Here is a 12,812-nt window from a genome sequence, read left to right as displayed (position 1 = left end):
GCTTTTGTCAGGGAGATCTAAGCTTAAGTCCTGACCTTGATACACAGAGTCTTTGTGACCCTGGGCAAGTCACTTAACTAACCTCTCAGTATTCTAGGCAACTTTTTTTTGTTTGTTTGTTTTTGTTTTGGTGAGGCAATCGGGGTTAAGTGACTTGCCCAGGGTCACACAGCTAGTGAGTATCATGTGTCTGAGGCCGCATTTGAACTCAGGTCCTCCTGACTCCAGGGCTGGTGCTCTATCCACTGCACCACCTAGCTGCACCTCTATGAAACTCTTAAGACTGTGAGTTAGAAGGAGGAGGAAATTTAGGTTACGTGAGAAACAAAAGATATCAATAAACATTTTATATTTTTTTTTAAAAGAAAGAGTAAGTTGCAGAGAAGGTGCTGACCTGAACTGATAGAGGATGTTTCCCGTGATAATCATAGACCTTGAATAATCATTCATATAGAGCTTTAAGACTTGCAAAGGGCTTGACATATGGTATCTCATTTGACCCTCACAACAACCCTTTAAGACAAGGACTATTATTATCCTCATTTTTACAGAGGAGGAAACTGAGGCAAACAGAGGTTAAATGACTTGCCCAGGGTCATACAGCTAAAGCATCTGAGGTAGGATTTAAACCCAGTGCTTCTTTATTTCAAGTCTAGAGCTCTCTGTACCGCCCTGCCATCCTCCCAATTAACCCAGCCCACAACCTAGACTCCTTAGTTCCTCTTACCCATCTCCAGTCTGTTGCCCATAGCCTGTCGATTTTACCTTTTTAACACCCCTCATCTATTCTCCCTACTCTCCTCAAACACTGCTAACACCATGCTGGAGACCTTCCTTATTACAACAGTCTGCTAGTTAAGCTGCTGGCTACTAATCTCTTCCCACTGCAGTCTAACGTCCACTCAGCATCAAATGAACATTCCTACCACTGCAGATCTCACTCTGTCACTTCATATTCAATCAATTGTAATGGCTATTACCTCTAGGGTCCAATGTTCTCTGTTTAGCACTCAAAGCCCTTCACTGCCCAGTCCCCTTCTACCTTTCCCGTTTTCTTATATCTCGCCCCCTCTTCTTTCGGTGCCTCACACATGACACTCCATCCCCTGACCTGGTGGCTGTCCCCTGGGCCTGGAATATACTCCCTTCTTTCATCTACCTCTTGGATTCCCTAGCTTCCTTCAACACTCAGATAAAATCTCACATTTTACAGGAAGCCTTTCCTGATCCCTATTAATGCTAGTGCCTTTCCTCTGTTAATTATCTCTAATTTACTGTGTATAGGTCTTGATTATCTCTAATGTACTGTGTATAGATCTTGTTTGTACATAATTGCTTGCATGTTGTCTCCCCATTAGACTGTGTTCTACTAGAGGGCAAAGACTGTCTTTTGCCTTTCGTTGTATCCTTAGCATTTAGCACAGTGCCTCACACAGAGTAGGCATTTAATAAATGCTCATTGACTGATGAACATAAAAATGAACTGTAACAATGAAATCCCAGGTCCAGTTCCTTTCCTAAATATTACCAAGGCCTGCCACCTTCAAGGTAGTGGGATACTAAAAGAAAAGGAGAAAAAAAGAAAATAAGAAAGGAAAGGAAAGAAGAAAAAAAAAGGAAGAAATATTTGTATACCATGGAAAGAAAGGAAAAAAGAAAGAAAGGCAGAAAAAGAAAGAAGTCTTTGCTCTCAAGGAGCTTAATGGAGAGATATAAATACGAGATAATCTGAGGAGGGAGAGCATACCATCAATACTAAGGAATTGGCAGCTGAGCCAGGTTTTGGAAGATGCTGATACATTAGTAATCTGGGTCGCTTTTTGCACCATCTGGCATTTCCACCACTTTTTTTTTCTTCTGTCGTATTAAATCTCTGCATTTCTTTAGTCTTGTGGTCCCCATAGCAGTCTAGGGACTATATAGTCATAGGCCATTGTCCCAGTTTGACATACCCTGGGGATGGCTCTGCCTGTTGTAGAGTGTGGGAAGGGAATTCTAATAAAAATGTGGGTTGGGGCATGGTAGAAAGATACATTCAAGTCCTTTTCAGGGCTGGATGTAACTAAAGGCCTAGGCAATTTCACTTATTATTTTTAAAATAAGTTTCATTGATGCCTTCCGCCATTATATCACAATCATCTCAGGCCATGCCACTCCTTAACCCCTGCTTTGTATCTTTCTGATGATTTTGCTCATGGAAGAGACAAAAACATAACATGAGACTTGTGGCACTATAGTGATGGGAAAGTGAATAGTGAACTCTTCTCTTGAAATGAAAACTGAGAAGAAAATGGACTGCTGAGTATGACAGGTTAGTTTGAAGAAAAATATACTTTGATGGAGAAAGGGTTTTGATACAAAGTACTGCAAAGTGGTGGAATATTCTTCATCATTCAAAAAAAAAATGAATTGATATAGGGGCAGGCCAAGGTAGGGAGGGGGCACAGAGCCCATCCTTCCCTGACTTTTTTTTTTTACCCACTCATGCCTCTTAATCCTCTCCATCAATCTCTCCAACAACATGTACACATAGTCATCTAATGCTACTATTTGGTCATATTTATTTTGAATAAAAAAGAATGTAAAAAGACAAGAATAAAATAGGGTTTATTGGAACAATATTATTTTACATAGACAGCTTATTTTAAGTATTTATTTGTATACCATGGCAATCCTAAAGTTGGTTTTAATTCTTTAAGTACAAAAAAAAATGACCTACAGGAAGATGCATGCCTTATCTGTCTCAATTTTATTGGCTATGGCTATGAGTGACATCCTTACACATGAAAATAAACTGCACAACATCATAGATAACATTTACATCTCTATAAACTGCCCTTGGGAAAAGCTTAATGCTTCGCTGGGTGCTAAAAGTGTAGTTGGCAAATGTCTGGAGTTTCTCAGGAAGCTGAGATGATGTCTTACTTGCACAAATATGTTGAAAGATTTGGCCTGAAAATCAAACTCATGGTTGCAGGAACAGCACTGACCTCAGAACTAGTGTTTTGCTTACTATTGTGATATTGTGATCAGATAATTTATCTCTATCAGAATTAAACTCTTTTAGTAGAGGATCAGCTAGCCTTGTGGTTACCTAAATAAATTGTTCTATGATGTTTTTCAAAAAGCTTTGAAGATTTGCCACAGGTATTCATAGACACTTTTTGTTTGTTTCTTGCAGTGCATGGAAGTAGCATGGCAGTGTGTGAGTGTGTATGAGTGTGTGTGTGTGTGTGTGTCCCCAATGGTATTTCTGCCCAATATGGCAGCCTCTAGGTCATGTCATCCTAGTATTAAATGAGCGTCGGAATCATATAAATCTTTCAAGACCCTGCAGACCGGAGAGCATGAGTGATGAAAGGCTGAGTCAACTGACAGCAGCTATGTCTGAAAATACTAGCAAGTCCTAAAATGTGTATATTTGATGTTGAGTGTCTGAGTCTAAGTTATAAAATGTTAATTTACAGAGCAAAAGAGAATTTAAAAATTAAATTCTAAGAACTGGTATGTTTTACTAAACCAAGGAACTGTGGCTATCTAAAGTTGCTTAGCATCTGTCAATATTTCGCCTGCAAATACACTGAAAGTGCTTGTCTTTTCAGTTTGATTTAATTTTCTTTGATGGACAAAAAATCCTGTTGAAATGTAGTGAATATGTAAATGGCCTGGCTGTGCTGTTAAGGAGAGCAAGGTGTTAGACATAACAGAGAACTAATGTGGATCATATTAGGTACTCTCAAGAAATGTTAATTGTTGAATCAAAGACAAGAGAAAATTAGAATTAAGAAAATGAGCAAATTCTTTCTAAAAACCTCTCTCCTCTACCCCACCCTCCAGTTTAATCCCCTGCATCACCTTTTCTCTCTCATTCTGTGGCCTCTTCTAATCCAAATTCAAACCAAATTCCCAATAATTATTTTACCCCAACCCCTATTTCCCCCACCTGCTCATCCACATTTGAAATTCATTTAATGGAGAACAAAGCCTTTCTTTTGACAAAAGAGAAGAGTCAAAGTACGGATCTGCAGGAGAGATAACATGTTGACAAATTCACACTAAAGTAGAAATGACTGATACGAAAGTTATTCCTGAGAGCAGGTTTTGATGAGGAGTGAGGGGGAAGGCACTGAGTACCTAAAATGGACAAGGGACAGGAAGAGCAGAGAAAGGGGAGGCTAGGGATGCCCAACACAATCTTCATCTACTTTTTAGTTGGCCCTGATTCTCAAAATATGTGTATATAACCATATATCTATGTATATGTAGATGGATATACACATATACATATATATATAACCTGTATCAATGGGTGAGGTGATATGCTAACACTGCCACACAATGGCCATCTCCCTGAGCTGCTGTATTGCCTGCATGAACGGATTACATTACATATCTCTATTTTCAGGCACAGCTTACTATAATCAGCCTTTGACTTATATTTTATTTTAATCCCATGAACAACTATAGACACATCAATAGTTATCGAGTACTGTCAGAAGAAGGGATTTTAACTAGAGTTAAAAGGAATAAGACTAAAGGTTTTTGGATTTGATGAGGATTTTTTTTTTGAATATTCTCAGTGCTCTTAGTACAAGTCCAAAAAATGTTGATTTTTAGAATCAGACACCTAGATAAATTATCAATCGAAACACACTCCTCAGCCGCTAAGAAACACGTTTCTCATAGGTACATCCCATTTATGAGGTAGTCCGATTCCTCAGATGTTATGGGCCGGGCTTTTTTGAGTTTCTGTCTTACCCATCGAAGTCGGCAAGCAATCATGAGGAGGAGCAAAGCAGTGATGGCCAAACCTAGTGCCAGGGGTAAGACTGCGCCTGCAATAAGGTTCAGAAAAGAAGAGGAGGAGTCAGTGACATGTGGGATTGCCTATATGGAGATAGGAAAGTCTAGCCTTTTGAACAGTGAAAATGAGCTCTCTCTATTTCACTGCTCAAGTTTCCTGATTGTCCTTTGTCATAATGATGCTTTCCCAGTTTGCTTTGACCCACTTAGGGGAATACTTTTGTGAATAAAATATTGACAGTACTATTACATTTATGGATCAATGCAGAGTCATCCTAATTTCTTTAATGTAGGAGAGATTTCTGAATTCTTAGCCAGATTTGGGCTTTAGGAAGGTTATAGGGGATAAGAGAATAGACCTAATGATTTCCCCTGGGTAGAGAAGGTATCTCTTTTGGTGCTGGTCAGCACCTTCAGGGATTCTACTCTCTGTTGGCAAGTGTTCACGGACTCTAACATCATTCAATCAATAGTTGGATTATAAGATCATATGTTTAGAGCTGGAAGGACCTCAGAGGGTTCTGTCCAACCTCTTCATTTTATAAATGAGAAAAGTAAGAGCTTAAATGACCAACCTTCTTTCCTTCCTTCCTTCCTTCCTTCCTTCATTCCTGTGAGGCAGTTGGGGTTAAGTGACTTGCCTATGGTCACACAGCTAATAAGTGTCAAATGTCTGGTCTGAGACCACATTTGAACTCAGGTCCTCCTGAATCCAGGGCTGGTGCTCTAACCACCGCGCTACCTAGCTGCCCCCTTAAGTGACTTTTCCAAGGTCACACAGGTAGGATCTGAACCTATTCCTCTGACACCAAATGGACTACTCTCTGCCATATTACATGGTGAGTACCTAGTAATTGTTACAGCCCTTTAGGAAATGGTTTAATCATTTACTTAAGTTCTCTGGTTGTGAGAATGGGAAAAGGGAGTTGGGGATCATAGATTCTTTGCTTTGTCAGTCCAGCTTCCCAAATCCAATACTCAACATCACAAAGCTATACAAGGGCCACTCTGGGAGTTGCTTCCAGCTCACAGTAAACCCTTCTTCCTTTGAACTAACATAGAAATAAATATCCTGGGGTGGGGAACCTGCGGCCTTGAGGCCACATGTAGCCCTCTAGGTCCTCAAGTGTGGCCTTTTGACTGAATCCAAACTGTACAGAACCAATCCCTTTAATAAAAGCACGTAAGGCATTACGGCCTTATTCTGTTATTATTGTATATCTTTCTTCCGTCCTCAAGTATGTCAAACTTCTTTAAGAGAAATGACTGTCTTTTGAGTCTTTGTGTCTCTCCATATGGGGCAGCTAGGTGTCAAAGTGAATAGAGTGCTGGGCCTGGAGTCAGGAAGACATGAGTTCAAATCCAGCCTCAGACACTTAATAATTGTGTGACCCTGGTCAAGTCACTTAACCCTGTTTGTCTCAGTTTCCTCAGCTGTAAAAAGAGCTGGAGAAGGAAATGGCAAACCACTCTAGTATCTTTGCCAAGAAAACCCCAAATGGGATCATGGAGAGTAGTACATGACTGAAATGACTGAATAACAAAAAACTCTCCATATAATTCAATATACAGGGAGTCCCAAAAATCTTAGTGTAGTCTTAAGCTATAAGGCTTAAATCAGGTACTCTGTATACTGATCTATTAACTTCAAAATATACTGGCTTAATTTTGGCTAAGTGTGGAGGTTCTGAGGTTAAGCAAATCTCTACTCTTTGCCTATTAGTCTGACTTCCTTCTGATGCTTGTGTTTTAGACATAAAGTCTAGGAAAAAAAAAACAAAAACAAACCTCATTTCCTATTTTGGCCTTTACATTAGTTATGACTATGGGAAAATTTCTTAAACCTCAGTTTCATTATCTATAAGACAGAGATAATAATGCCTTTGTTACCTATTTTGTAGGGTTACTGTGAAGATCAAATTCGCCTAACACACTATGTCAACCCTATGTATGTCAGTTATTATATATTATGATATAATATATTTATAATACATTATAATATTTATAATATAATTATATTATAAATATAATTATATTATAATAATATATTATATATTATAATTATCAGTTATTACTTGGATTCTCAGCCTGGAATAGCCTTTATAAGCTCGGGTGGATGTGGGAGAAACCAAATGTGGCTCAGCTTAAATGGCTCAGTGGATAGAGCCTCAGACACTTACTAGCAATGTGACCCTGGTCAAGTCACTTAATCCTGTTTGCCTTGATTTCCTCATCTGTAAAATGAGCTGGAGAAGGAAATGGCAAACCACTTCAGTATCTTTGCCAAGAAAACCCCAAATTGGGTCATGCAGAATCAGACACGACTAAACAACAAGGTTTCATAGACTTAATTTTCTCTAGTCAACATCCACCAGCTATTCTTAAACTTACAAATTCCTCCACTAGGCCTGGTTTTGAGATGGTACAGTAGGAGCTATTTTTAGCTACAAAGGTCTTGCCAGCTGGTGCAACCAGAGAGCAGAGAAACCTACAGGACAGGTGTGGACTGGTTTCATAACCACTGGGCTAAAAATAGCCATTAAATACAGAGGCTTGAACACAAGATGAGTTCTTCTACTTCTTGGGACACTCAATTATCATTAGAATCACAGATAACAAGAGCTCATATTTATAGCACTTTACAAAGTACTTTCCTTAATAATCCTGTGGCGTATGTAATAATAAAGGTGACATGTATATAGAAAATTAAAGCTTGCAAAGCACTTTTATTTTAAAATTTTAAAAATAAATTTAAATTAATTTTTATATATAATATGTACATTAAAAATAAAATTTAAATTAAATTTTTTTTATTACTCTATATTTGACATACACCAATTAACAGAAGCATTTCCATTCGCAAAGAACAGATAAAGAAGATTGCATTGGAAAATGGGAATCTCCATTACCAAAAACTTGTCCTTTTTTAAAAAAAAAAGCATATAACGAATTCAACATGATCATCTTAAAGCTATACTGCTTGTCTGGGTCTCCTTCTAAGTTTTCTGTTTATACTTTTTTTTACATGCCTCAGTTATTCTCTTTTCTTTCTTTTCTATGCTTCTTTTTGGACATCATTAAAAATACTTGCTTTATTTCCATGTCACTGCCATCAATTGTTGTTTTTCAGTCACGTCCCACTCTTTATGATCCCATTTGGGGTTTTCTTGGCAAAGCTACTGGAGTGGTTTGCTATTTCCTTCTCCAGCTCATTTTTACAGAGGAGGAAACTGAGGTGGTGTTAAGTGACTTGCCCAGGGTCACAAAGCTAGTAAGTGCCTAAGGCTGGATTTGAACTCAGGAAGATGAGTCTTCCTGATTCCAAACCCAGTGCCCTATCCACTGTACCACCTAGCTGCCCCAACCCCTCATCAACACCACACACAAATAGAAATTCTTCCTTTGTGACAAATTAGTATAGCAAAACAAATCTGCACATTGGCCACATTCAAATATATGCATAGATGTATGATATATGTGTATATAAAATATGTATTTATATCATTCTGCATCTTGTGTCCATCACCCCTCTGTCAGGAGATGGGTAGAATACAACATCATTGGCCCCATTGCTCTGGTTTCAATAGTTACAAGTACTTTCACCAACTTTAGTTCATTTGATCTCCACAACCTCCTCAACCTTTGAGGTAAGTGCTACTATTATTCTCATTTTGCAGTTGAGTAAACTGAGTCAAACGGGTTAAGAACAAGGTGACACAGCTAGTAAATGTCTGAGGCTGGATTTGAACCAAGGTCTTCCTGATTCCAGACCCAGCACTCTATCCACCGTGTCGTCTAGTTGCCTCAAAATGGATAGGGAACTTGGATTTATGGTTACAGGTGGATAGGGAATCTACCTTGAAGTCAAGAAAACTTGGGTTTAAGTCCGGTTTCTGTCCCACACTGTCTATGTGACCCTGGATAGATCACTTAACCTCTAGGCAATGCTTGAGGACTATACAAGGTACAGAGAAAATGTCAGCTTGCATTAGCTAAGGAAGCTTCCTCACTGGAGAGTTCCTTATACTAATGAAGTCACAAGGGGAAGGTCCTGTCCCTATTACTAAGCCAAGCACTGTGTTAAGGACTACAAATATCAGAGTGAAACAGTCCCTTCTCTCAAGGAGATCAGATTCTAACTGGGGGAGACACTAAATATAGGACAGTTTTGCTTCAGGGCAGACCAGGCCAGTGGTCCTAAGGACGCAGCTACAGAGAGCATGGAGGCCCCAGGTGTCTTTAGGGTGTCTTGGCAGTCAGATTATCAATGTCTGGGAGCCTGGAAGTTGTATTGGTGGGGCAGCTGGTAAAGGTTGGTGCTTCTCCATCTTACAGGAGGAATTATAGTTGATGACCCCTTGGGCCCATCCAAGTGGCCAAGTCTATCTGGCAAGAGTGGAGTATTGGAAAGGAGGGAATAGGCCAGAGGGGTGAAGTAGACTGGATATTCTGGGTTTCCTTCCTCAGGGAGGGGATGGGGTATCAGTCCAGCCAGGAGGAAGAAAAGGGTAGAGAAAAAAGAATTAGCAGGAAGGTGGTTTGTGTGTGTTGGAGATGGGGGTGTAGAGCTTTCTAAGGTACCTGCTCCTGATGGGACTTCACTTTGGGATCTGGGCCCTAGCAGTCAGGCAGGTTGGCTGGGGTGGGGAGGGGGACAGAAGGGGGAAGCTCACAGTGCCCGCCTCCTGAATGAAGGAAGTCTGGGGGTAGGGAGGCCAGGAGCTGCAGACTCCTACCTGAAAATTCAGGTAATTAAGATATTGAACTCACAACATGGATCAGAATGAGAAAGTTATGCAGGGAAATTCCCTTTGGTATAGTGACAGTAAAACAGGTGATTCGACAAACCGTCTGATTTGCCAAATCAGAGCTGAGACCATTCTTTGATTTCAAGGAAAGTGAAATCTCACAGAATGCTTGGGTCAGAAACTTCCTCCTGTGAGTTTCAGTGAAAATGATTCCTAACCGTGACATAAGGTATTCTGCAGTAGAGTGTAAGCTTCTTGAGGACAAGAACTACTTTTTTGTTTTTTGTTTTGTTTTTTGCTAGGCAATAGGGTTAAGCGACTTATACAGGGTCACACAGCTAATAAGTGTCAAGTGTCTGAGGCTGGATTTGAACTCAGGTCCTTCTGACTCCAAGGCTAGTGCTCTATCCACTGCACCACCTAGCTGCCCCAGGAACTACTTTTTGTTTTGTTGTTGTATCCCAAGTGCCTGGTACAGTGTGTTGCATATAGTAGGTGCCTAATAATTGCTTTCAAGATTAGAGTGAACTCTCAGGACCTAGGTGGCCAGCTAGGAATGTAGTTTATTAAATTTTTTTTTCAGCTTGTATAACTTGAAAAGTAAAATGTGCCTGCTCCTCCCAAACTGAGTTATTTTTTAAATGACCTCCTATGAAACTAAATTCTACTTGTTGGTCACATGGCAGCTGAGGAAATATTTTTTGTTCTTAAACTATGGCACAACTGCAGATGACCTACATTTCTCCTACTCTAGGTCAGTGGATTTTATTTTGTGCTTAAAAATCAAAATGCATTTGTCTGTGAATTTCTGAAGGGTAAATACTCATGGTGAAAATTTAAGTTAGCTCTAGAGCTCCAACCATATCATTGATAATCCAGCACTGACAATCCAAGGTTAAAGTAAAATGTTTTCTTAATTAGTCAATCTATAAGCTTGCCATATCATCTTCCTCCTCTTTTCCCCACCCCCAAATTAATGATCTCTCCTCACTTAGAGAATTATAGAATATTAGGGCTCATCATTCTGGGAGAATTGCTTAACTTTTCTGAACTTCTGTAAAAATATAGAGGGAGTCCTATATTTTGGGCTTAAAAGAACCACAGAGGACACCTAAGCTAAACTCTTAATTTTGTTGTTTGTCCTTTGTTATGGAAGAGGACCATGACATCAGGAAGGTGATGCTGTGACTTGTAAGTGAATTGGATTTAAGTGAGGGAGGGCTATGCAAAGTCATCAGCATCACTTTCTCCTCCAGAGCCATTTGGGTCCAATGGCAAGATATAGATCAGGATGACTGGAGATGCCCCCGCCCCTTCATTTTACAGAAGAGGAAACTGAGCCTCAGAGACATGAAGTGAGTTGCCCAAGGTCCTTCAAAGAGGGAGCAGCAGGAATGCTGCTGAGCCCAAGTCCCCCTTCTCCAAATCAATCTCTCCAACATTCTAGCCTTCTAGCTCTTGCATCCTAGCTATCTTAATATCAAAAGCTAACAACTGTATAGTCTTCTACAGTTTTATAACTTAGAGAGCATTTGCACTACTTCACAAGTAGTACAAATATTATGATCATTGTCTTACAAATGAGAAAATTGGAGATAGAGTGACTTGCCCAAAATTGCAAAGCCACCATAAGGCAGAATCAGGGCTGGAATTCTACGCTCCTGAAAGGTTGGTTGTCTTTTTACTACACAATAACAACTCATGTTTCTATAATGTTTTCATACTTGCGTGTTCCTCACAGCTAACATTTACATAAAGCTTTATGGTGTACATAGTGATTTACAGCTATTATCTCATTTGATACTTAGAATAACCCTGTGAGGAAGGCAGTGCAAGTACTATCCCAGTTTTACAGAGAAAGAAACTGAGGCTCTAGAGCTTAAGGAGCTTGCTCAAGATCGTAAAACCAGTAAGTCTATGAAACAGGGTTTGAATCCAGGACTTCTTGACTTTAGGTTCTATAAAGCATCTCCAAGATATAATTGTGAATTACTGTTTTTTTTTTATTAAAATGCAGATATTATAATATTTCTTACCTGTTTCTGGGATTGGATGTTCTCCTAATCGATTGCTCTTTGACTCAGGAATATAATTTCCCATTTTCTTGTCTGTATCTTTCCCTGAGGAGCTACTATCTGGGGGAAATAAAAAAAGACATAAATGCACTCAACTGAAGTGATGCAAGAAGTAGATTAATTATCATCCTTCCCTACCCTCAATTCTCCAACCTTTACCACCTTGGGAAAGGAGGAAAAAAAATCTGTTCTGCCCTACAGGAAAACTGAAGGGGAAGAGGTTAAGAGAAGAGAGGGGGGAGAGAGAAGAGAGGGCAGATTAGGGGAAGGGGTATTCAGAATGCATGCCATCTTGAAGTGGGGGGAGGGGCAAGATGGGGAGAAAATTTGGAACTAAAAATCTTGTGGAAGTGAATGTTAAAAACTAAAAATAAATAATTAATAAAATCTGGAAAAAAAATTTAAAAAATTTAAAAAAAAGAAAAGGAGAAAAAAAACTTCAATGGAAATATGAAGTCAGGTCCCAAACCTACCTAAACAAGCCAGGCTTATTATGTCTTTTGAATTCACTTTTGGCCTTTGAATTCTATTGATATCCTATGCTTATTATTGCTAGACAGCTGGACTTTGGTGAGTAAGACCTGAGTCCCACTCCTGCCTCAAACGCTTATTAGCTGTGTGGTCCTGAGGAAGTCATTTAAGCTCTTTTAGACTCATTCTTCTCATCTGTAGAATAGAGATAATAGCAACACTCGAGGATCTTGTTGTTTGTCCTTCATTCTACTAGAGGACCATGACATCGGGGAGGTGATGCCATGACTTGCAAGTAAATTGGATTTAAGGGAGGCAGGGCTGTGCAAGGTCATCAGCCTCACTTTCTCCTCCAGAGCCATCTGGGTCCAGGGGGAAAATATAGATCAGGATGACTGGAGATGGCACTCTGAGAGGATCAAATGAGTTGACAAATGTAAATCACTTTGTAGAACTTAAACCCTATAGAAATGTCAGCTATTATGTTCATGTAATTTATAATCATAAATACAATAGCCTGAATTTCCATAGGACTTTTCACATTTCAAAGCTTTTTCATTACAGCATTTTATTTTAATTATTTAATTAAGGCAGCTGAGAAAATTGGTATTTTCTTTGTTGGATTTTTCTTTTTGGTTGAGCTTTAGTTTATTTATCAGAGTCTTTTTCTCTCAGATTTACTTGAAGTCTCCATTAATTCTAATGTGATTTAGTA

The 12,812-nt window shown here is 39.3% G+C and overlaps 1 protein-coding gene across 3 annotated transcripts in view; it reads right to left on the bottom strand.

Moving 5' to 3' along the window:
* Positions 1-2,588: 2,588 nt before the first annotated feature.
* Positions 2,589-12,812, bottom strand: part of LRP11 (LDL receptor related protein 11) — a 95,489-nt gene continuing 85,265 nt past the window's right edge. For all 3 annotated transcript variants that reach the window (XM_020986598.2, XM_020986599.2, XM_020986597.2), the window contains 2 exons: positions 11,588-11,686; positions 2,589-4,835 (listed from right to left, as the gene is read on the bottom strand). In XM_020986598.2, coding sequence (XP_020842257.1) covers positions 4,681-4,835; positions 11,588-11,686 — 254 coding nt within the window. In that variant the 3' untranslated portion in view covers positions 2,589-4,680. The remainder of the gene's footprint in view (positions 4,836-11,587; positions 11,687-12,812) is intronic.

The sequence above is a fragment of the Phascolarctos cinereus genome, unplaced genomic scaffold (assembly GCF_003287225.1).
Source record: "Phascolarctos cinereus isolate Bilbo 61053 unplaced genomic scaffold, phaCin_HiC Scaffold_5;HRSCAF=322, whole genome shotgun sequence".
Lineage (NCBI taxonomy): Eukaryota > Metazoa > Chordata > Mammalia > Diprotodontia > Phascolarctidae > Phascolarctos > Phascolarctos cinereus.
This window is presented reverse-complemented; position numbering and strand designations above follow the sequence as displayed.